Source organism: Pelophylax lessonae (genome assembly GCF_965119305.1).
Source record: "Pelophylax lessonae genome assembly, chromosome: 3".
In the NCBI taxonomy this organism is placed as follows: Eukaryota; Metazoa; Chordata; class Amphibia; order Anura; family Ranidae; genus Pelophylax; species Pelophylax lessonae.
Genome location: NC_138770.1, coordinates 93,309,215 through 93,334,003, shown reverse-complemented (window position 1 = coordinate 93,334,003; position 24,789 = coordinate 93,309,215). Strand labels below are relative to the sequence as shown.

At 43.8% G+C, this 24,789-nt stretch overlaps 1 protein-coding gene across 3 annotated transcripts in view; it reads left to right on the top strand.

The window, feature by feature from the left end:
* Positions 1–24,789, top strand: part of PKHD1 (PKHD1 ciliary IPT domain containing fibrocystin/polyductin) — a 1,006,139-nt gene that overhangs the window by 522,304 nt on the left and 459,046 nt on the right. For all 3 annotated transcript variants that reach the window (XM_082249887.1, XM_082249888.1, XM_082249886.1), the window contains exons 43-45: positions 258–370; positions 6,742–6,841; positions 12,170–12,304. In XM_082249887.1, coding sequence (XP_082106013.1) covers positions 258–370; positions 6,742–6,841; positions 12,170–12,304 — 348 coding nt within the window. The remainder of the gene's footprint in view (positions 1–257; positions 371–6,741; positions 6,842–12,169; positions 12,305–24,789) is intronic.

The following is a 24,789-nucleotide window of genomic DNA, read 5'->3' as shown; positions in this document are numbered from 1 at the left end:
GCCTCTGTACTATTTGGGAAAGAACCAGGTAATATCAGCGACCCCTGCTGGAGTAGCACTACAGCTGTATTTTGTGACATGTCAAAAATGCATCCATGCAGACTTGTAAAGCTACTTTAAAACTGCAGCTTTATTGATATAAAAGATAATCTTCTCCAAAGTTCAATTTAGGTTATTTTTTTAAATGCATTTAATTACAAAATGACTTGGAGCGTGAGTCAAATGATTGCTGGACTATCTTTGTGCTTATGTTTTAGGATAACTGGGTGTGCAGCTCTGGTTATGGCTATTTCTATCATCTATCACCAACTGGACCTTCCCAAGCAGCACTGGGCTCATTCAAGAACAACAGGGCTGAATCCTGTACAAGGTGAGGAAACAAGCCTGAGATTAAACTAGTACTGTATGTAGTAATCTTAGTTACTTTTTAGTTATATAGTCAATTGTGGATTTCCAGCCGAAGTGCAAGATGGAGCAGCAGGGGGTTATTTAGGATATGGTACAAGGTGAAGTAAGTCAAGCAGAGATGCCTGGGATGGTAAGGTTGGCATTTGCCAGACAGAATGGCCTGCCTGCCTAAAGGTCATAGGTGGATTATGTGAAATGCTGGTGGCTGTGCAACCTGACTTAAAGCTAAATTCCAGGTATGGATATTATTGCATAGTTATATTGATCCAGCTTAAGCATTAAAATCCCATACCTGGCTGGGGTGGTGGAGCAGCTACTACAGTGATCTTTGTTGTCTCCCAGGTCCTGTCCTGACTAACTGCTCTGCTACATGGTGACTATAGGGGGTGGTCACTTGACACAAGTACCATTCAGAGAACACCTTGTATTTTTCTCAATGAATACAAGGCATTCTCTGATTGGACAAAGTTGAGAATGTGGAGTTTGTGATGTAATTGGCATGCCTCTCCACCTTGTGCAATCGAGAACTCTTGGCATTCATTAAATGGAAATTGTGACAGTATTCACCGTCACTGGAATTTAAAGACAGATAAATAATGGTTTGGATTGCTCCATATTTGCCAGCAATATCTCTATATATGAATATTAATATTTATTCCCATTTGCCATGAAATCTGTAATTCCTAAATGCTGGGTATATTACATAGCTTTTAATGTCAGACAGGTATTCCTTTTGTTGTGTTCCCAATGGAGGGAATGTGGATTGCCCTTTTGCATTGTTACGTGTTAATGACCTCCCATTGTTCTGTCTGTCTGCCTTAAGATAAACTTATAGGAATGTGGATTGGATGCTAACGGGGAGGGGGGAATTGTCCCACATTGTAAATTTTGTACACTGTATGAGAGTGTAAAACTCTGTTCCTATTGGATGGTGAATATTATGTTCAGTCTTCAACAAGGTCCATCTGGGTGGTAACTTTGTGGGTGAAAACTGTATATAAGTCTTGTTCAATTAAAGTTGTGCAGAGTTCCTTCAACCTCAATCTAGAGTTCTGTCTCTTATTGGGGGAATCTGCGGCAAGGGATTGCTATGGTCTTCCATACTCCCTTAGAGAATCACTGAGCTCTTGTAAGAGCTTGTGTAAGAGCTTGTTCTGCTGCACTCTCTGGGGAAAGAGAGGTTCACCCACAGGAACCTGGAGCCTTGTCGTAGGTCCAGGGTGGGTAGGAGGCTGCAAGACCCTAACCAAGCTGCGGCGGTTCGTGGGGTCTGAAGTGCTTACGGTGTCTGGTGGATTGCTTGGAGCCCTCGGAAAGCACTAGGAGCATCTTTCAACGGAGGTACCTGGTCGGGGTGCCCTGTTCCGTTACATTGGTGGCAAGTGGTGGGATGGCGTCCTAGTGTGAGGAGAAGCAGCTCGGAGACACCGGTAACGTTATGGAGCGAGATAACACCCATGCAGCGTCCCCTTTTGAGGAGGAGTTTCTCTGGAGGTTGCAGCAACACTTGGTCCAACAGGATGGGCCTGTATCAGAAGAAGCCATACTGGACTGGAGAGATTTCACTCGAAAGGAAATGTGGTATGAGGCCTTAGACGATGCGCAGTGGAGGCGGAGAGAGAACCTTCCCAGCAAAGAACAGCGGTTCCAGTTATACGTTGCCCTGCGGTTACCTTTCCTAGGACAGCAACCCCTGGATGAGTGGGTGACGGAGCTCTGGAACCTGATTTGGAAGGAGTTGTGGCTGGATGAAGCTTACCGGGCACTAAAGTGGTACGCCACCCGGCACGACCACTGGATGGCTGACAACAATATGCCGGAAGGTGAGGACTATAGTGGGCCGGGCTTGCTGTGGGAGGCCTTTGAAGAGAGGGACTTTGGATGTCCAGCAGAGTTTCGGCGCTGGGAAATCCAGGACACCAGGGAAGCCCTACTGGGTCTCCCCAAAGCGGATGAATTGGGGTCAGACCTGATTCATCTGGTCACAATGGAGTGGGAACTGGAGCAGGACTACCTACACCTGCTCTGCTCCATTCCACCCCAATCTACCCTGCAAGCAGAGTCCTGGGTGGCAGATCCAGACCCACAACCCTTCAGTTGGAGAGACAGTACAGACTGGGGGTACTGTGAAGACCCACCGATGGCAGGTGGAGATGGGACCGAGGTCTCTCTACCGGCCCTACAGGGAGGCTGGGCAGCCGGCCCAGATCCCCAGCTACAGCAGGAGTTACAGGGAGCCGAAGGTGTCGTCCTTCCTTCCAAACAGCAGTGTACCTTCCAGGGAGAGGAGAAAACTATTCCTTCTTCCCAACCACAGGGAGATAACAGCCCTGACCCCAATGGTACAGATGGGACCGCGGTCTCTGCACCAGACCTACAGGGATGCTGGACGGCCGGTCCAGATCCCCAACCTACCCCGCGGGAATACCAGGAGGAGGAGGTAGGCGATCCCTCCATTCTACAGCAGACACCCAACCAGGTCCTGGGGGTAGTATTCGCCAACCCCAACCCAGCAGAAGAGCTGGCAACAGGGCAGAGTGTTACCAACCTCTGCCCAGCACCTACAAAAGCTACAGTCCTCATTTTTACACCCCAGGGATGCTGGACAGTCGGCCAAGATTCCCAAAAGCATGAGGAAGTAAGCCCATCCACCCTGTCCTCTCTCCAGCAGCTGAAAGGAATCCTGGGAGAAAGGCCAGTTCATGCTTCTTCTCCACGGCAGGGATGTTCTACAAGAGTGGCAGAGGTTGGCTGGGTGAGTGACGTTCTGTTCCGGACAATTTGTTTGGGGTACTGGGTGGATGCAGACATTGGGAAGGCCTGTGGAACACAGCCTACCTTAGAGAGGTTGGAAAGTGCTTCTCTCAGCCTACTAGGCTCCTCTTATGTCTAAATCACCCTGTGTCTTTTAGGGACACAGGGTGCCCAAGAAGCCCAGTCTGGCCTGCCCAAACCAGACTTTCACAGACTGAGTGGCTATGAGAGCTCCATGCGCCTTGCCAAGACAAACTTACAAACCATGTGGAACTTTGTCAAGGAAGCTGCCATTATGGATTGACTCTTTGGGACTTGTTACCTGACGAACTCAGGCACAGACCAGTTGGAGGTCTGGTACCTGGTTCGTCTACCTTTGGGGGGAAGATATGTGACAGTATTCACCGTCACTGGAATTTAAAGACAGATAAGTAATGGTTTGGATTGCTCCATATTTGCCAGCAATATCTCTATATATGAATATTAAGATTTATTCCCATTTGCCATGAAATCTGTAATTCCTAAATGCTGGGTATATTACATAGCTTTCAATGTCAGACAGGTATTCCTTTTGTTGTGTTCCCAATGGAGGGAATGTGGATTGCCCTTTTGCATTGTTACGTGTTAATGACCTCCCATTGTTCTGTCTGTCTGCCTTAAGATAAACTTATAGGAATGTGGATTGGATGCTAAGGGGGAGGGGGGAATTGTCCCACATTGTAAATTTTGTACACTGTATGAGAGTGTAAAACTCTGTTCCTATTGGATGGTGAATATTATGTTCAGTCTTCAACAAGGTCCATCTGGGTGGTAACTTTGTGGGTGAAAACTGTATATAAGTCTTGTTCAATTAAAGTTGTGCAGAGTTCCTTCAACCTCAATCTAGAGTTCTGTCTCTTATTTGGGGAATCTGCGGCAAGGGATTGCTATGGTCTTCCATACTCCCTTAGAGAATCACTGAGCTCTTGTAAGAGCTTGTGTAAGAGCTTGTTCTGCTGCACTTTCTGGGGAAAGAGAGGTTCACCCACAGGAACCTGGAGCCTTGTCGTAGGTCCAGGGTGGGTAGGAGGCTGCAAGACCCTAACCAAGCTACGGCGGTTCGTGGGGTCTGAAGTGCTTACGGTGTCTGGTGGAGTGCTTGGAGCCCTCGGAAAGCACTAGGAGCATCTTTCAACGGAGGTACCTGGTCGGGGTGCCCTGTTCCGTTACAGAAATGCAAAGCATTATCTGAATGGTGCACAAGTTAAGCGAACAACCCCCTGTTCAGGGCAACTGCTTGGCATCGGACCTATAAGACAGTGAGGATCACTGTAGTGATTTTGGCTAATACAGGAATTTTTCGATTCCACAGGGATCAGCCAGGTACGGAATATGTATACTTACATTGGTCCACACCACATGTGCAGTCAGGGGAAGGAAAACTTCAAACAAACTCAATCGTTCTATCTAGATGGCTTTCCAACAGCAAGGCTATCCTCAGTGCGTACCTGACAGTATCTCAATCTATAGAAATACAGAAAGGAGCACCAGACCAAAAACAAATGAACAAGTTCAAGATCTTTTTACTTGTTGGTAACTAGATCAAATAAAACAGCCAACGCATTTGGGGGAGAAATCTCTCCCCTCTTCGTCAGTACTCAATACAGGATTACACTTGAAACAATGACCACACACATCTGTTTCAGGATTGGAATTAAACTGTCCTTGGGGTATAAATATGTAACAATTTGATTGGCAATATACATTGTATTGTGGTTTAGGGTGTGGTGGTCACAAGGAGGTCCAAGAGGTCTGGTCCCAAAACAACTGACCAGCAGTCTCTGGGGTAGCTCAGGGTGTCAACCAGAAAACAAAAGAGGGAGGCAGGAGAGCTCTTACGGTATAGTAGGCTGGCCCAAAAAAGAGACAATTAGCTCAAAATGTTGGATCAATAGGAAAAAAAGAGAAAAACTTACATCTGTTAGATTGCAGTCACCCTGTGGGGTAGAAACACACAACCTTCTGTGTACACAGGTGTAGAAAACCTTGCCTCCGTGCAGAATGAATGTGGTTGCTCTCGATGCGGCAAAAAGAGATGACCGCACTCTGATATAAATCAAAAATTGGAGTAAATTTATTCCACATCAAACAATAGGCAACTGGAACAACACATGGCAATGAGTAAGCGACATCCCTAAGTCGTGAAACGCGTCTGCCTTTGTGTCCTGTCCTGCATTCACAGTGTGTTGTTCCAGTTGCCTATTGTTTGATGTGGAATAAATTTACTCCAATTTTTGATTTATATCGGAGTGCGGTCATCTCTTTTTGCCTCATATGATTTTGGATTGCGGATCCGACCGGCACCCGATACCCAGCCCACCTGGAGCGGTCTTTCCCATTTGGACTTCATCGGTTGCTCTCGATGCCACAGGGGTCCTAATCCTGGATCCTCTTGGGAAGTTCTTAGTTTAATGGATGAACTAGGTACATTTACAGAAGTCTAAAAAAAACAAAACATTGGTGGTCCAATTAGCAGAGCCACCCAGTTTCAAGTGTCTAAGGATAGTTAAGAGTCATCTGGTAAATGACCATCAAAATACTTTATTTCACTAATAAAATTTAATTGCCACTTCGTCAGTGCAGGATGATACAGCGATGTTTCACTTTCCCATGGCGCTGTGTTGTCTAGGTGGATGGGTGGAATCCTATCCACTGTTTGGATGTTTTTAGACCACCTACAGTTAAAATGATCTTTCAATGGTTTGAGCAAATGAAGGCCTACCACAAGAAGAACTTCCAACCTCTGCAGATAGAACAGTGTTGCCAACTGTCAGTATTTTTACTGGCAGCCAGTAAAGAATGGGCACTTTTCTCTTGCCAGTAAATGCCAGTGACAGGAAAAGGTTGTCAGTTAAAAATATAGAAGTGGCCCCATCAGGGGCACGGGTCTAGTGGAGGTGGTGCCTGAGCATGTGTCATGTGATGTCATGGTGCAAGAGAGCTGAGCGGTGCTGTCGAAGCCTCACGTGAGCAAAGCAAGCCTAGAGCAGGACTGTCAGTGCTGTTTGAACAGGAGTGGACTGAAGGAATCCCCGGGCATGGAGAAAGACTGTCACTGTGACTCAGGAGGAAATGTGTCCTCTTGGAGAGGTGCCATCATCTATACTGCTGCACACTGATGTCATTGTTACTGTGGAAGTAAGTTTCATGTGTGTGCACCTGCCCATTCTAATCCTGTCCCTGAGCTGCTTACTTACTATATCCAAAATAAAATAAGAAATATGTTTTTTTGCCTTGATATCTACCTTTAATCACATTGCTTATTGCATATTGTACTTGTTTGTAGCCTAAATACTAAAATCTGCACTTAAAACTGTCATTTTGTAATTTTTGGAAAAACCAGTAAAAACACCCTAACAGCAAATTTTGGGTGTCGTGTCAGTAAATATCAATCTGGTAGGTTGGCAACACTGAGATAGAACTCACGGTGGGAATTACACCCAAGGCCCCACACTTGCAGCAAACTAAGGCAAAAACTCATGTTACATATGTCATGACATTCTGGGTTTACAAAAAAAATTATATCTATTTCTTCAACAGATCTGGCTTCTGGATCCACCCTGAATACATGCCCACCAGCAATGCGGTCCCGGCCATGTTCCAAGACTTTACGGCCTGGAAAAGCCGAGGTGGAGCACAGGTACTAAACAATGAACCCTATCTCTATCTTGAAATGGCGTTTAATTAGGACATGTTTCAGTGCCACTGCTTGGCACACGCCTCACAAACTGCTAATGTTTACTGCAAATCTCCAAATGTCTTTTACAAATTGGCACATAGAACGGAGAAAGAAACGAGCACTCTTTCTTCGAAATCACACAAAGACATGAGGAAAATGGCATCCCTCCTAAATGGGGAAGATTAACATACTTTAGTGTTGCAAACAATCTGGTTAAATGATTCTAATTCTCATTTCTGGCTTGGCTTGCAGTTTAAACAAAAGAATGATTGGCTACAGTTCAGAGCGGCATTAGGAAAGATTAGTAGAGACTGGGGAAAATATCCAGATAAACCTGTTAAAGGGACACTAACCTAAAACAAGGTAACAAGGTTCTCTGAATAAAATATAGCTAAAACCATATTTTTTTCCAATCTGGATAGAGTAGAGGAGGGTTAAAACTGCCATCAGGTTTTTATGACATCCGTGTCTCATTAGGGAGATTGCCCTCTACTTCCTGTTCTCTAGACTCAACAGGAAGTGAGAAGATATCTTGTCACTGTTACAGCCTAACTACAGCTTTGCTATCACTTTAAATTGTCTGGGACAAGCTATCCCAAATGTTCTATTTTCACTACATGCACTGTGTACTGTATTAGCTACATACAATATAAAATGATGTGTTCCAGCAGTGGCACAGAGACTTCCTATCCAATTCTTGGAACAAAGCTGTTCCGCCATTCACATGAAGCCTTGCATTTTTATTAATGAATGTAAAGCTTCTTCTGAGATAGAGAATGTGACGCCATCCACCCGCCTCTCCACCTCAGCAGTTCACAGGATGGCTTTTGTTAATTGATCAGATACAAAGCTTCCTGTGAATGGTTGACTTGATTTTATTTGGGGAACAGGAGGGTAAGTCTCTGTATGTATTTTCTTTGGTCATGCTCCAGGCCACCTGTGGATTGCAGTTGAGGAGGAAGGGTACAGCAGCCGCAGATACCGGGAGGAAGCTTTGGTATATTGACATACCTATGCTGGTTTTGCCTATTCCATGAGAGTGGTTAGGCATGGTTTTCTGGTGAGTCTGCATTTTGGCTATATTCTCCCAGCACTGGTGGTGGTGACATCTTATGGTGATTCCTGTAATTGGCACCAAACAGACCCTTCATTGAGAGACTTTACAATATTCTGGCATTTAACAAAGGACTTTTTGAAGGACCTTTTAAACTGCTGTATTGTTTTATCTATTTAAATATATATTTATATATATGTTTTATGCTATTTATGCACTGTTTGCACTTTATGATAGGAGGGTAACACCATCCTTGCTCTACTAAAATTCTAAAAGATTTCTTTCTTTCTGAGATGAATTTTATTTTGCTTATGTTTACCTTTTGAAGTAGCAGCACCATATGTAATTTTGTTCTATCTGAATATCCTGTGAGCGCAGAAAATCACACTAACCTATTTACGTGGTTGTTCTGTGGTATTATTATTTAATTAAGTCTCTGTATCACTTCTGTAACACACTGTCATATATTGTAGGTATATCCCCTTTATGACCAGGCCATTTTTTGCTGTTTAGCACTGCGCTACTTTAACTGGCAATTGCGCGGTCATGCAAAACTGTACCAAAACAAAATTTATGTCATTTTTTTTTCACACAAATAGAGCTTTCTTTTGGTGCTATTTGATTACCGCTGGGTATTTTTATTCTCTGCTATAAAACATATCCAATAAAAAAAAAAAAATTGGACAAAACAAATGTCTTCATAAATTTAGGCCAAAATGTATTCTGCTACTTATCTTTGGTAAAAAAAAAAAATCCCAATAAGTGTATATTGAGTGGTTTGCATGAAAGTTATAGCGTCTGCAAACTATGGCATACATACTGGAGTTTTTTTTTTTTTTATACTATTAATGGCAGTGGTCAGAGACTTATAATGGGACTGCGATAGTGCTGCGGGCATTCTGACACTAACTGACACTGGGTGGGAATTGACTACCTGCCACTGACATCACCACTGACACTAATACAGTGATCAGTGACAATACTATACACTGTCAATGTACCAAAGACACTGTGCGGGAAGGGTTAACATCTAGGGCGATCAAGGGGTTAAATGTGTGCCTAACAATGTGTAACATGCGTATTATGTTCTGTGTTTTGCTAAAGATCTCTTTGTTTCAAAGATCTCTTTGAAACAGAGAGATTGTTCCCTTTGTACAGAGCTCTGTGTTGATTGTCAACACAAGGCTCTGGGCTGTGATTGGATACAGGTGCTCAGCAGGTCCTGGACATGAAACATTGACCAGGACATGCTGACATACTCCTGCTGTGTACGATCACCCGGTGTACAAACCCAGAAACAGGCAGCGACATACCAGTATATCGCTTTGCCTGAACAGGCTGCCCATCTGCAGTACATTGCTGGCAGGTGGTGCTTAACCACTTAAGCCCCAGAGGATTTGGCTGCTCAAAGACCAGGGCCTATTTTGCGATTCGGCACTGCGTGACTTTAACGGACAATTGCGCGGTCGTGCGATGCTGTACCCAAATTAAATTGATGTCCTTTTTTTCCCACAAATGGAGCTTTCGTTTGGTGGTATTTGATCACCTGTGCGATTTTTACTTTTTGCGCTATAAACAAAAAAAATAGTGACAATTTTGAAAAAATAATAATATTTTTCACATTTTTTTATATGAAATTCCCCCCCCAAAAAATGTAAAAATCTAATTTTTTTAACATTTTAGGCCAATTTGTTTTCTGCTACATATGTTTGGTAAAAAAAAATTGCAATAAGCTTACTTCGTCTACTAACTACGGGAGATTTATGTCATTTTTATTGTTTTTTTTTTTTACTAGTAATGGCGGCAGATATGCAATTTTTTTTTGCGGGACTGTGACATTGCGGCGGACAGATCGGACCCTTGACTGACATTTTTGACACTTTTGGGGGTACCAGTGACATTACTACAGTAATCAGTGCTATAAATATGCACTGTTACTGTAAAAATGACACTGGCAGGGAAGGGGTTAACTTTATTGGTGATCAGTGGGTTAAATGTATCCCTAGGGGCGTGATTCTAACTGTGGGGGGCGTGGCTTGTGATGTAACCACAGAGACATATGATCCTACATAGCAGGATCGTATGATCTGTGCAGTTACACCAGGGAGAATGACAGGCGGCTTTGTTTACATCAGCCGCCTGCTTTTCTCCCTCGTCAGCGGGAGATCGCGAGTGACCGGCGGACATCAGAGCCACCGGTCACTAGCATGGGGAAGGCAGGCGCTCGCCCCCTAGAGGCCCGTGGGCGAGCGACGTAGCCCTACGTCGTTTTGCCTGAACGGGGCTGACTGCCGCAGTAAATAGTCGTGCGGCGGTCGGCAAGCGGTTAAGCAGTTAGTTAATAAAATAAATTGTTTGTTTGGGCCAGCTTGACCCAAAAAAAAAACTATTTAAATAGATAACAGAGCTGGAGGTAGGCTTTAGGCTGGTGATACATGTTTGGGTTTCTCTCGTTCAGCCCCACAAGCAGAACAAAAGAAGTAATTTGATTTCCCTATCCATGTTAGGATGAATTTGCAGTGCCAGCTATTGTTTTCTGAAAGACATCACCCAAGCAGTGTAAGTTCCTGAAATTTACTTGGTTTTAGCCTCTTGCAGTTCCATGTACAGCAGAGTTTAGCGTATGAGAGGTAGAAGAAGCACAGGGAGCCAATCAGTTCAGGTGCTGACCAGCAGGAACATGATGCTAGGAGGAGAGAGCAGAGAGATGAGATCATCACTGTGCTATATACCCTTTACTGTCCAGTCACAGCCTGGGGGGGTCCATGACAGCATGGGTGAAGAGGAAGTGGGTTAAATGGTACTAGCTGTCAGATTTGGTGGCATAAAATAAATACTTTGCAGGACCGCTCTGGAATGAAGGTGGGTATTTTTTTTTCCAATTAACAATAAGTGGTAGCTGTGAAAGGCATGACTGCTGAGAAGCGTAGGTGCGTTTAACCACTCCCAAACCCTTACCTTACCCTCCAAAAAGACACCAGACTGATTTAAGTTGGAATAAGGGCAAGGCCACAGCTTTATTGAATTAACCAACTGTAACAATTTTCAACATACCACATAAAAATGTCTGTCACAGTTATACCGTGAGCATCCATAACAAAACACAATGCTTCGGCTCTCTTTTGTGCTTTTCCATTGCTTGTACTGCATGGTACGGTGTAGGAACGGTTCGGTATGATACGGTACGGCGGCGCTTTTCCACTACATGGAACCGTATGGTACGGCTCGCTTAAACAGTACCACCTCGATTGTGGTTCCAACAGGGCCGTACCGGTACCAGCCTTGACTGTTTGTCACTACTAGCCACTGATTGGTCAGAGAATCATTGTTATCCCACCCACTTACTTTAGTACTACTTTAGTGGAAAAGTAAACCATACCAAACCGTACCGAACCGTTCCAACGCCGTACCATGCAGTGGAAAACTAAACAGGGCCGAGTAGAGCCGAGCCGGTACTTGCAGTGGAAAAGTGCCATAAGAGGCCTGTCTCCACTATCAGTGCAAGACAGGCATTAAACTGATCCCAAAATGAAACTTGAGGACATGGCCCAAAAAGCATTATCCATTGCTGGCAAGGTAAAACCGCCATTAAAGCTGTGACGACACTCACAAAGGGCGGGTGAGTGGTCAACTCTTGTGACATCAGATCCTCCTCACAGTGGTGGGACAATTCCCTTGCGTAGCCCTTTCTAGAGTTAAGGCTCCACCCAGTCACCTTGAGCCTTAGTGGCCAATCCCATTGAAGCCACTTAACCTCCCTGTTTTAGGTTAATGCCCAAGTAGTTGCTAAGCTTCCAGCAGTCAAGGCTCCCTTTCCCTAGGAGGGAGGCCGGTCAAGGGGCCTTCAATGTGGTCATCAAGGACCGTGCTGACTCATGACCAGCACAGAGGTCCTGCACCACCCTCATGAAGAGCAAACTTCATCGGTCTCTTTGATTTGTTATAAACATGAATGTACCAACAAATGTTATAACTAAGATGCATAAGGGTGCAGTACAAGTCCTCCAATAAAACTGCACAGCAGCTGCATACCTTAAATGTTTGGTTTATTGTTATCAAGAGGGTCCTTTACAGTAGAGTAGCTTAACTTTTACAGAAAGCCCACAAGACAAGGCTAAGGGACAAAAACTTGACTTTTATGTTGAAGCTTCCCCTGCCTCAGTACAAAAGCCGTATGTTAATATGGAGAAAATCTTTACCGTGCCGTTAGCTGTCAATATGCTTTTACTGCCTAGATCTCTCGGTGTGGAAACATCTCATTTAAAGGCTTCAAGATCTACTCCTGCCAAGAATTTGGGATTAATATCAGCGAAAGTAGAGGGAACACCGAGATTTCAGATAGTTTATTGCTTGGCCATTTTGATGGTGAGGTAAGTGATGAAATTTAATCTTTCCGTTCAGAGTTAGCAGGCATAAATAACCTTTTGACAGTTCCACTAAGACCAACCCGTCCGCTATGCTGTTGCCATATCAAAAAACAAGGCGAGTATAGCTCTAAGCTGTGGAGACAAATTTGATAAAAGTAAGATTCCCGGCTTCACTTTTACTCATGTCTCAATCCTTCAGCATGTTTAATAACGGCAAAAAAATATTGTATTTTATTAGCTCGACTAATAATAACACAGTGTTTTTTTGTCCTGAAGCATATAGGTGATGGCTTGAACTGTATTTTATTATTTCACGCTCTCTAGGGATTAGTGCGATATACAAAATCTTGGGGATAAGCATAGCATACAGAATATACTGTACATGCTACTTCTGGGAAATACTTCTTGGTGCTTGACATGTATGGCTTGTTATATGCACATTACATAGTTACATAGTTACATAGTAGGTGAGGTTGAATAAAGACAATAGTCCATCCAGTTCAACCTGTGTAGGTGTGTGTGGCTGTAATCATCTCACATACCCCTGAATGTCCTGATCCTTGAGATGTAAGTCTAAGAGTCTTTTGAAAGCCACCATACTACCCGCAGAAACCACCTCTTGTGGTAGAGAATTCCACAATCTTGTAGCCCTAACAGTAAAGAACCCCCCACGTTGCCTGAGGTTAAAATGCTTCTCCTCTAATCGCATTGTATGCCCTCGAGTCCTCATGCAATCCCTTCGAATGAACAGCTTTTTTTCTAAGCTGGGATCCCCATTAAGATATTTATAAATTGCTATCATGTCCCCCCTCAGACGTCTCTTCTCCAGGGAGAATAAATCGAGCGATTGCAGACGCTCTTCATAGTCGAGGTCCTCCAATCCCCTAATTAGTTTAGTTGCCCTTCTCTGGACTCTCTCCAGCTCCAACACATCCCTCCTGAGGACTGGCGACCAGAACTGGACATTAGAAATGGGTAAAAATCCACTCCAACACTGACTTGACAGAAAGTGAACTTGACTTGAACTGATGTCCATGGGCCTCATAATGAGTCTGGCCAAAATAATACACAAGTTAATTTTTGCATTTCATGCCTCCCCATGCCAAAAATGTATTTATTTTGGATAGTGTAGGGAAGATTTTGAGGATGATTTCCCTTCATGTCCTGTCCGGTAACCACACAAATAATAAAGGGTTTGCTTTCCAATGAGGGCACTGGCAGACGTTCTAATCCCCCTAACTCTATTCAAAATTACAGAAAACCTTTCAATATGATTAATACTACAAGTGTGCAACAGGAATACTAATGCACATACCTTTTAACCTCATACCAAACCCTAACAGTTTCTGAATCTGAGGGTACTTTGATACACAAATACTGATAAATAAAAGTAGATGGCTGTCCGACTCTCTCCTACCATTTCTGCCTTTATGATTGGTTACTGAGCCTTTCAATCAAGTGCAGCAACCTCTAGTGTGCTACTAGATTGGTACTGGCAAATAGGGATGGGCCAAACACCTCAAACAGCAGAACTCCCAAACAGGGAAAATGTTCTAACCCGAACAGTGAACCCCATTGAAGTCTATAGGAGCCAAACAGGAAAAATCAAAAGTGCCCATTTTGAAGGCTTATATGCAAGTAATTGGCCATAAAAGGGGTAAGGGTCTCTGAGTCCTGCCCTGGGGGACATTTATTAATTTAAAAAAAAAAAAAAATCGTTTTTACAGGAGCAGTGATTTTAATTATGCTAAAAGTGCAATAATAAAAATGAAAAAGTCCTTTAAATATAGTGCCTAGGGGCTTCCCTAATGTGCATGTAAAGTGGCGCATCTGTAGCTTTAATAACACGTGCTACAGCAAAAATGATGTTTCTAAAGAAAAAAAAAAAAAAACGAGTCGAATCTCATTTAAAATGACTTGTGGTTACAATTGCCAGCAAAACGAAAACGCTGTGGGGTCCCCCCCCAAATCTATACCAGACTCTTATCCAGGCATGCAGCCTGGCAGACTAGGAAAGGGGTTGGCGAGCGAGCCCCTGAACCATACCGGCACTTTTTTTTTTCTAATAAGCTGTTAATGGGGAAATGCATTGACAACTGATGACTCACCGGTTGTTAAGGATGGCACGGCTGGCTTCCCAACCCCACTCCTTAAAAACCAGCTTACACTGCACCTTGATTGGGCAAAGCTTTGCCCAATCATGGCGCAGAATGCATTGTGCAGAACTCAGTGCATTGCAGGGTGTTTGTCGGGGCAAACACCCAGCGAACACCCTGCAAATTCGGGTGTTCAGCGAATGGCCAAACAGGAAAATGTTTTGCCCGAACTCATGCTCCGGCTGAACCGTTCGCTCATCCCTTCTGGCAAATTTATGTATGACTCGCAGTTAGTTTGTGAGTCTGAGATTGGGTCAGCCTTTACTGCAGGTCAGGCTGGATGACTCACAGATGCAGGCCTCTTGTGCTTTACCCTGAATCTTGAAGTTTGGAGAATATCTAGAAGTTAGTTGGCAGAGGTGAAGAAGACTGATCTGCATACTTGAGAGAACTTGGCCAATTCCCAGGCAGAATGCTCTGGCAGGGTGGCTAGGTCAGCCCTTAAATATGGGGGCCCAATGCCAGTAGGAAGTCGGGTGGAAGATGGAGTGCTAAGTAGTCTGTTGGTGGCCTAGAATGGACCCCTGGGTTTGGGGAGGGGGGGTGGATCTGCCTCCAGGCTGGGCTTGGGCTGTCTTGGAAAAATCCTAACATGTAGCAAGCCTTTCAGCAGAACTGTGTTGTGCTTAACTTTCCCATCCTTTGCCCTAGTAGATCTTCGGAAAATCAAGATGAGCTGGTGGAAAAGCAGCCAGGTGGGCTGGTAGTTCCTGCAGGAAGTAGAGCTGGGAGCAGTTCTACGGTGGAGCTGGACATACTCCTGTATGCAGCTTACAGCACAGTCTGCTACTTTGAGAGTTCCTAGTCCTTAAGGGGCTTTTGCATTTTGATTTTTAGAGACTGTCAGTGTCCAGGAAGGAGGACAGCTTAGGATCTTGTACATAGGGAGGAATTTGTCCCCCTTTATTGTTTCAGTCAAGCTGGGCATCCCATAATTCCTATTCCACAATCCAAGGTATTACCCCTAATAAGACAACAAAAACCAAGCTGAAACACTGTTCCTTGTGTCTAGATGAAAGTGGGAACTGCTTGTCGCCTGGCTGTGTAGGAGCGGGGAAACCAGTCATCAGCAGTCCTCGCGGTAGTAGTGCTGCACATATTTAAAGGGTAATAATGAGACAGGATTGTATGGGAGGTATTTTCAAAGTAAAGCACCTTGGATTTCATTATAGAGGTTGTAAAATTGGCCTGTTCCCACTATGCCCAGTTGGGTTGGAGAACATTCATGTAGGCCTTTTTTTACCCTGTAACAGCTAGTACCCTCAGCTGCCCCCCATCCTTGTCTTTAGGCATAAAGATACAAGTTCTCCTCAGTTAGTAGATTGCTCAGTGGCCAGATCCTGCATTCATTACTTCCTGCCTGTAGGCAGCGTAAGGCTCTGAACATTAGTTGGATCATTGGCCAGAGCTATAGTGATCAAAGGAGAAAGTTCAGAATGATGGATAATCTATCTACAAGAGGCCACCGTTCCAAAATCACTCTATCAGCCAGGCCTAAAATCATGAGTTCAAACAACTTCACAATACACAGCAGAGATAGAAAACAAAAAAAAAGAGAGAATAAAGATAACTAAAAAAATGTGAAGATTCATCAAAATTACAATGGAGTTCCCTCATTTGCAGCTTCCACTCTTTTAGAAAGGCTCTCAACAAGATTTTGGAATGTGTCTTTGGGGAATCGTGCCTGTTTAGCCAAAAGAGAGTTTGTGAAGTACGGATGTTGTCTCAATTAGGGTGTTAACTTCATCCCAAAGTTCAATAGGGTTGACGTCAGGACTCTGTGCAGACCACTGGAGCTCCTCCACACCAAACTCATCAAACCATGTTTTTATGAAGCTGGCTCTGTACACAGGGGCACAGTCTTTGTGGAACAGAAAGTGCCTCTCCAAGCTGTTTCCACAAGGTTGGAAACACAAAATTGTCCAAAATGTTTATGTACTGTACATTGTACAATTAACAGTGTTCTTCACCGTAAACCCCTAAATGCAATAATTTGGGGGGAAGCCCACATACTTTAGGTCATATGTACAGTAAGTGTAAAGGTCAGGTGTCCACCAACCTTTGGTCATATAGTGTAGCTGCTGCACAGAGCTTGGCGTCAGATTACAAGAATCCATTTATTTAGTAATTCGTTTTCAAGTGAGCTCTAGTACAAAGGGGCCTGGAGTTCTTACTCTCATGTCTGGCTGAGTCTGACCAGCTGTTGACAACAGGGCTGGGAGGTGCATCTGTGTTCTACTGCCGCAGCTAAACCACATAGCCCCATTCAGCAGGGCTAAACACCCAATGTGCATGGGGTCTAAAGACATGTCCGAACTGCAACTTTTCTTATAACACTTACAGCCTATTCGCACTCCTCTGTCCTACTGTATGTCTTAAAGCATTGTTTGTGCATTGATGTATGTTGTGTCAAGGAAGCTATTCCCTCCAAAGGCACATAGCAACTTATATACATCTCTTTTGTCCAACACAGTAAACTTCAACATACACTCTATTACCAAAAGTATTGGGACGCCTGCCTTTACACGCACATGAACTTTAATGGCATCTCAATCTTAGTCTGTAGGGTTCAATATTGAGTTGGCCCACCCTTTGCAGCTATAACAGCTTCAACTCTTCTGGGAAGGCTGTCCACAAGGTTTAGAAATGTGTCTATGGGAATGTTTGACCATTCTTCTAGAAGCGCATTTATGAGGTCAGGCACTGATGTTGGGCGAGAAGGTCTGGCTCACAGTCTCTGCTCTAATTAATTTGAAAGGCGTTCTATTGGGTTGAGGTTAGAACTCGAAGAATGGTCAAACATTCCCATAGACACGCTCCTAAACCTTGTGGACAGCCTTCCCAGAAGAGTTGAAGCTGTTATAGCTGCAAAGAGTAGGCCAACTCAATATTGAACCCTACGGACTAAGACTGGGATGCCATTAAAGTTCATGTGCGTGTAAAGGCAGGTGTCCCAATACTTCTGACAATGTGGTGTATATGCATTACTTTTGACCAACACAGTAAACTGCAACATAGGTACATTCATATAGTTGCAGAGCAACTGACATTGCATATGGGCATTGGGTTTCCCTTAAGTACATACACACCGCACATATGCACACGTACAATACCTTGTAATGCATTAAAGTATAAAGAGTTTTAATGTGCGTAACTGTGCACGGAAAGATGTAAACCCAGCCTTAGACTGATCAAGTGATTTGAGGACGTGCAATTCCTCCACCCCACTTTGCATACATTTAGAAAATACTGGCCTATATTAAATTCTCCAGAACAGAATTAGGCAAGGATCTGCAATTTGATCAATGACATTGTCCAAATATGGGCATGTGGCCATAGGTCATTGATGTTACCAGAATCCCTGCTCCTTTGTTACATGTGGCATGGCTGCAGTTGATTGATGGGGCAGGCTCCTATGGGTTCAGCCCGAAACTTAGCCCATCCCTAAACCCCACTGGTATCAGATCTTGGACATGGGGATGGCATCATGGCACCCCACGCTCTAAAGTGTTTGGCCTTGGTGATTGGCTGCTCAGGCACAAGTACTGTCACATAGGCAAAGCCACATGTTCCTGCATACCCTAAATCCCTGCTCTGGTATCCTGGGCTCCAGAAGTGTTGTGAGGCACCAAGGAAGTATGGCTGGGTAACTATACATGCCTGGGGGGGTGGGCTATGTGCAGACATAAATTGGCAAAGTGACAGTGTCTCTTTAAGCATGGGAAATCTTTTGCATGGCTGCACACTGATGGAAATGACTTCTCATAACTCCAGTGTATTTTTAGCCTAACTAAACCGCTGTGACTTCATTACCGCTGTTTCTAGGTCAGGTTCCTGAGGTGTGCAGGGTTTTTTGTGAAAGAGGCGCAGTCCTCTTTTCTTTTTTTGCTATTGTTGGCTGAATGGTCCTTTCCAGCCCCGGAAAGACTGAAATAGCTCCGGCAGCACATGTGGCTTTTAATATTCCTGGTAAATTCAGCAGCTCGCGCAGTGCGCGTGTTGGAAACCTTGGGGAAATGAGACACTTTGCCGTGAGTTTTGCCAGGGGTTCAATTATAATTGTTATTATCTTTGTTATCTCATAATAACATCCCCTGTGACATAATTTGCATCTTAATTTATGTAACGCTCCCATTAATAAGGATGTCTACTTTGCATCAATTAGGTAGCAGTGACATTCACGTTCCTCGCTTCTGCCACCGAGGCAATGGGACTTATTGTAAGATAAATATCTGGAATTAAAAAATATGTCTCTTCGTACAAATAATTGCTGGAAATCAGATTAGCTAGTTAGCAAAAATAGGAATGTGATCATTATGGTGTTTTTCCTCACCGTCTGTTAATGTTTATTCTCTAGAAGTAATGTGAACATACATCTAATGATACTAAAGAGAACCTGTTTTGTTAACTTCTACCATATTCATATCAAGACTGTCTACCATACCATATCAAGACCATACCAAGATACCATATCTACATACAGTAGTGCAGCTCTTTTCACTCTGCTATTCTACGTGCAGTATTAATACACCATAAATAACCACAACAAAAGCAATAAAATAAAATAAAGTCTCTGAGGAATCCTGTGACTTCTGGTTTACCAAACAATTAATAAAGTCTCTTAGACCCCGTTCACACTGGGGCTACGCTACTTGCCGAGGCGACCCAACAGGTCGTGGTGCGCAGCTCGCACCGTGATCTCGGAGCGGCCGGCACGGACTTCATAACATTGAAGTCAATGCAGGTCGCTCCGGGTCGCCCCAAAGAAGCTCCGGACCCTTTTTCTAAGTCGGAGCGACTTGTGTCGCTCCCTTTTAGAACGGGTCCACAGCTACTCTATGGCAGGCGACCTACGGCGACCTGTCAGGCGACCAGGTCGCCTGACAGGTCGCCCCAGTGTGAACGGGGTCTTACACAATCCTGTGTATTGTTTTGATTCACCCAGCATGCTTCAATAAAGTTTGTGACCACCACCAATTGTGTCCTCACCTGGATAAATTGACCTTACAATCACTTGTGGGAATAACAGAGACTTGGTTCGACCCCTCACATGACTGGCTGGCCAATATCCAAGGGTATTCGGTGTACCGGAAGGACAGGGTAGGAAAAAGAGGGGGAGGGGTATGTCTCTATGTCAAGAACAATATAAAGGTGATAGAAAGGAGTGACATTACGGAAGGGATGAGTATGGAGTTAGAATCTGTGTGGGTTGAACTCCATAGGGAAGGAGAAAAGGGGAAAGTAATTGTGGGGGTTTGCTATAGGCCACCTAACCAAGGGGAGGAGGTAGAGCTGGAATCCTTAGCACTAATGAGTAAAGTGGCAAAATTGGAATCAGTCATCATATTGGGGGACTTCAATTATCCTGACATTGACTGGGATGAGGGGACTGCACACTCACAGAAGGCCCGCCTATTCACAGAAACCTTACTGGATAATTACATGTCACAGTTGGTGGATTCTCCGACTAGAGAAAATGCAGTCCTGGATCTATTGATCACTAATGACCCAGACATAATCTCGGAGGTAGTAGTTCAGGACAACCTGGGCTCTAGCGATCACAGGATGATCACATTTAGTATAAATAACAATATAACAAGGCAAGTGGGGAACATAAGAACCCTAAACTTCAGAAGGGCAAACTTTCCAAAATTGTACTCATTGATGGAAAGGGTAAACTGGGACCAAACCTTGGGATCACTGACCACAGAGGAAAAATGGGAATGCTTTAGGAACATATTAGGCAAAGGCATCTTGCAGTGCATTCCTATGGGAAATAAATTTAGAAGAGACAAAGCCAAACCTGGCTGGCTAAACCGTAGCGTTAAAAAACTTATTAGGGGAAAAAAATTGGCTTTCAAGAAATATAAATCAGAGGGCACTGTATTGGCTTTCGAGCAATACAAGGAGGCAAATAAGAAAAGTAAACACGAAATCAAAATGGCTAAAATCAACTTTGAGAGACAAATAGCGGAGGATAGTAAAAAAAACCCAAAGAAATTCTTTAAATATATCAACAGCAAAAAAACTAGGGCAGAGCATATTGCACACATAATTAGCGATGATGGGGGGATGGTTACAGAGGACACTGAAAAAGCAACCGTGCTGAATGCTTTTTTCTCGTCAGTCTTTACACAGGAAACGGAGGGGTACACTGACCATGACTGTATGGTTAGTAGTAATACACAGGATTTGCCACTATGGCTAACAGAGGGTGAAATCAGGGAAAGGCTGGATAAACTTAACACAAACAAATCACCAGGCCCGGATGGCGTACATCCGAGAGTACTCAAGGAACTCAGTAAGGTTATATCCAGACCACTGTTCCTGATCTTTGCTGACAGTATTAGGACAGGAGATGTACCAGGGGATTGGAAGAAAGCTAACGTGATTCCGATATTCAAAAAGGGCCAGAGGCATATCCCGGGAAATTATAGGCCTGTCAGTTTGACATCAATAGTATGTAAACTTCTGGAGGGGATGATAAGGGACTATATCGTAGAGTTTGCTAAAGACAACAACATCATCAGCAGTAATCAGCACGGGTTTACAAATGGGCGTTCTTGTCAAACCAATCTCTTAGCATTCTACGAGGAGGTAAGCTGTGAGCTAGATAGGGGGAGACCAGTGGATGTGGTGTACTTGGATTTCGCTAAGGCGTTTGATACAGTTCCCCACAAGCGCTTAATTCATAAAATAAGGTCTGCAGGTATCGACAGCAGGGTTTGCTCTTGGATACGGAATTGGCTTAAAGGGCGTGTCCAAAGGGTGGTAATAAACAGCGCATACTCAGACTGGTCTGAGGTTGTAAGCGGGGTGCCCCAGGGCTCAGTCCTGGGACCAACCTTGTTCAATTTATTCATAAACAGCATTGAGGACGGGATCAGTAGTGCGTTATCAGTTTTTGCAGATGACACAAAATTGGCCAGGGCAATAACTGCACAGCATGAAGCAGATATCCTACAGAATGACCTGGACAAAATTACAGAGTGGGCAACGACATGGCAAATGAGGTTTAACGTGGAGAAGTGTAAGGTTTTGCACTTGGGGACTAAAAACATAAAAACACAATACACGTTAGGAGGGGAACCCTTGGGGGAATCAAAAATGGAGAAGGATCTGGGAGTCTTGGTTGATGATAGATTAGGCAACAGCATGCAATGTCAAGCGGCAGCTGCCAAAGCCAGCAGAATATTAGCATGCATAAAGAAAGGGATGTATTCCAGAGATAAGACTATAATCCTTCCACTTTATAAAACTCTGGTCCGACCGCATCTGGAGTATTCTGTCCAGTTCTGGTCGCCAGTCCTCAGGAGGGATGTGTTGGAGCTGGAGAGAGTCCAGAGAAGGGCAACTAAACTAATTAGGGGATTGGAGGACCTTGACTATGAAGAGCGTCTACAATCGCTCGATTTATTCTCCCTGGAGAAGAGACGTCTGAGGGGGGACATGATAGCAATTTATAAATATCTTAATGGGGATCCCAGCTTAGAAAAAAAGCTGTTCATTCGAAGGGATTGCATGAGGACTCGAGGGCATACAATGCGATTAGAGGAGAAGCGTTTTAACCACAGGCAACGTGGGGGTTCTTTACTGTTAGGGCTACAAGATTGTGGAATTCTCTACCACAAGAGGTGGTTTCTGCGGGTAGTATGGTGGCTTTCAAAAGACTCTTAGACTTACATCTCAAGGATCAGAACATTCAGGGGTATGTGAGATGAGTACAGCCACACACACCTACACAGGTTGAACTGGATGGACTATTGTCTTTATTCAACCTCACCTACTATGTAACTATGTAACTATGTAAAAGAAGGCTTTTGTCCCATCCTGTGGAATTATATTAGCACCAAGAATCCAGTATTGTCTTGTATAAGAGTAGAAAAGTGATGCACTATATAGATATGGTATTTTGGATAGCACATTTTAAATAGGAAGACTGTTTTTTGAGTAGATGTTTCCATGGCAGCTCATAAGGCAAAGTTATATAGAAGACCATACCAAGACAATTTTATATAGGAACACTGTTTTTTGAGAAGAGTATTTCCATAGCAGCTCATAAGGCACAGTTATACACAGGTATAAGGCCATACCAAGACCGTCTACTATATAATACCAAGACCATCTACCCTAACATGCCACGGCTATACCAGGATCATCTACCATAACAAGATCATACCATGACCATCTACCATATCTTACCATGACCATCTATCCTACTATACCAAGGCCATACCAGGTCTTTACCAAAACCATCAACCATACCAAGACCATACCAAGATCATCTACCATACCAAGACCATACAAAAACTATCAACCAAACTATAGCAAGACAGCCCAGTCTGTCTTATGTCCCCTCTGCATTAGAGCAGGGCTGGGAAATATTGGCTGTATAGATGCAAATGAAGCCAAATTGAAGGACATACTGCTTCATTTTGCTTCCAGGGTTGTGAAAGTGAATGCAGTAATTTGCTATAACAGCAGCATCATAGATGTTTGAGCAGCATAAAGGTAACTCTTCCATGAAGTGAATGTGAGCTTTGTCCACACAGAGCAAGGCAAAGGGTTGACTCCAACCGTGGCCCCATAACTAATTATACTTACATTCCCTTACTTCCCTACTACTCAATTCACCTAGGGAAGAGAAGTGACATATCTGGTATTGGGGAAGAGAAGAGACATACCTTATCATGTTACACATGCATTGTTGTTTATTTGTGTGGCTCCGGTCCCAGCTGAAGCCTGATAAGGAGAAACGCATCGGGGGGAGTAGCCACGCCACACCACGTGTTCCGCACTGCAGGCGGTCACGTTCGGTACACTTGGAACCATTGTTTATGCCCAGTTCCTTCCATTTGCCATGTAAGTGTGTTTCTTTTTTAATAAAGTTTTTTTAAAAGGATAATGCACTATTGGCACTTTATATCTTTTGTTATGGGGAGCTACATTAGAGTACAGTATCACCAGCCACAATGGTGAGTTGGATATGGTGGAGTGGAGAAACATTCAGCCCACGCATTGAAGCCGCCATTGGATACCCTCTATCTGGTGCATCCACATAAACAACAGAGGTTTATACCTACCCTCTACATACTTCTGGTAAGAAGTTTGCACTACCACCAAGGTGTCACCTCACTTGATTTCATTTGTTCACATGTGGAAAGTGCCTATTCACCAATAAGGCTCACTGTTTAGTGTTATCTGGTAAGAGGCTATTTCTTCTATTTCACCCTCACATATCGGTCTAAGATTAGCAAGATTGAAGATCCACTATTGATGGAAGCTTGATCTTTGGCTATTTGAGATTATCTGGATCAATTGGAGGACTTTACATATATAAATATTTTTTCACGATTGTTACAAATTGCCCTCCTTGCCCGCAGCCTTCTGGGCAATGTCACAGGTCCCAGAAAGTTGCGGGATCATTCACAAAGTGCAGCCCACTTGCGCATGTGCAGTAGGCAGCCGGCTGTGAAGCCGCAAGGAGTCACAGCAAGTTTCCTACAGTTAAAGTGTTACTAAACCCAGGACCCTGCATTCACTATATCTGGTCTCCCACAGTACAGAGAACATGGAATGCAATTATTTTAGTAAATATAAACTGATCAATACCATTTTTTTGGACATTTTCACTTGGGGTGTACTCACTTTTGTTGCCATCGGTTTAGACATTAATGGCTGTGTGTTGAGTTATTTTGAGGGGACAGCAAATTTACACTGTTATACAAGCTGTACACTCACTACAGTGTTGTCACATGAAAAGGTATAATAAAATATTTACAAAAATGTGAAGGGTGTACTTTTTTTTTTGTGGGATACTGTAGCAGTCTTGTGACTTCTATTGGTGTCCAGCCAAGCACTGGTTAAAGCTTGTTCTATGGAAGGTTTTCTGACAGTCCTATGAGACTTCAAGATCCCTGACCCTCTGTCTGGACAGTGCTGATTGGCCCTGTGCTGATCACATGCACCCTCCCATGATAAAAAAAAATAAATAAATAAACCTCTCTAGCAATACACACCAAACTGAGCATGTGAAGCCTGACTCCATAGACTCTGTGTTATAAGGAATATATCGGGGGACAGTGGAAGGAGGGGAGGATTAAAGAAGACAGGATCAAACAGCCTTTTTGCACAATACGGAGGATTAACCCCTTTAGTTCCTCAGTGAGTATAACAAACATGCTTTACTGCATATAAAGACTAAGTTTACTGTTGTGGGTTTAGTAAGACTTTTACATGCTGGTGTCAGGGACCTAAAGACCAGTGAAGAACCGACTCGAGTGGGGACAGCCCTGGATCCCTGGACAGGTAAGTGTTTTTTTGATAACAGTT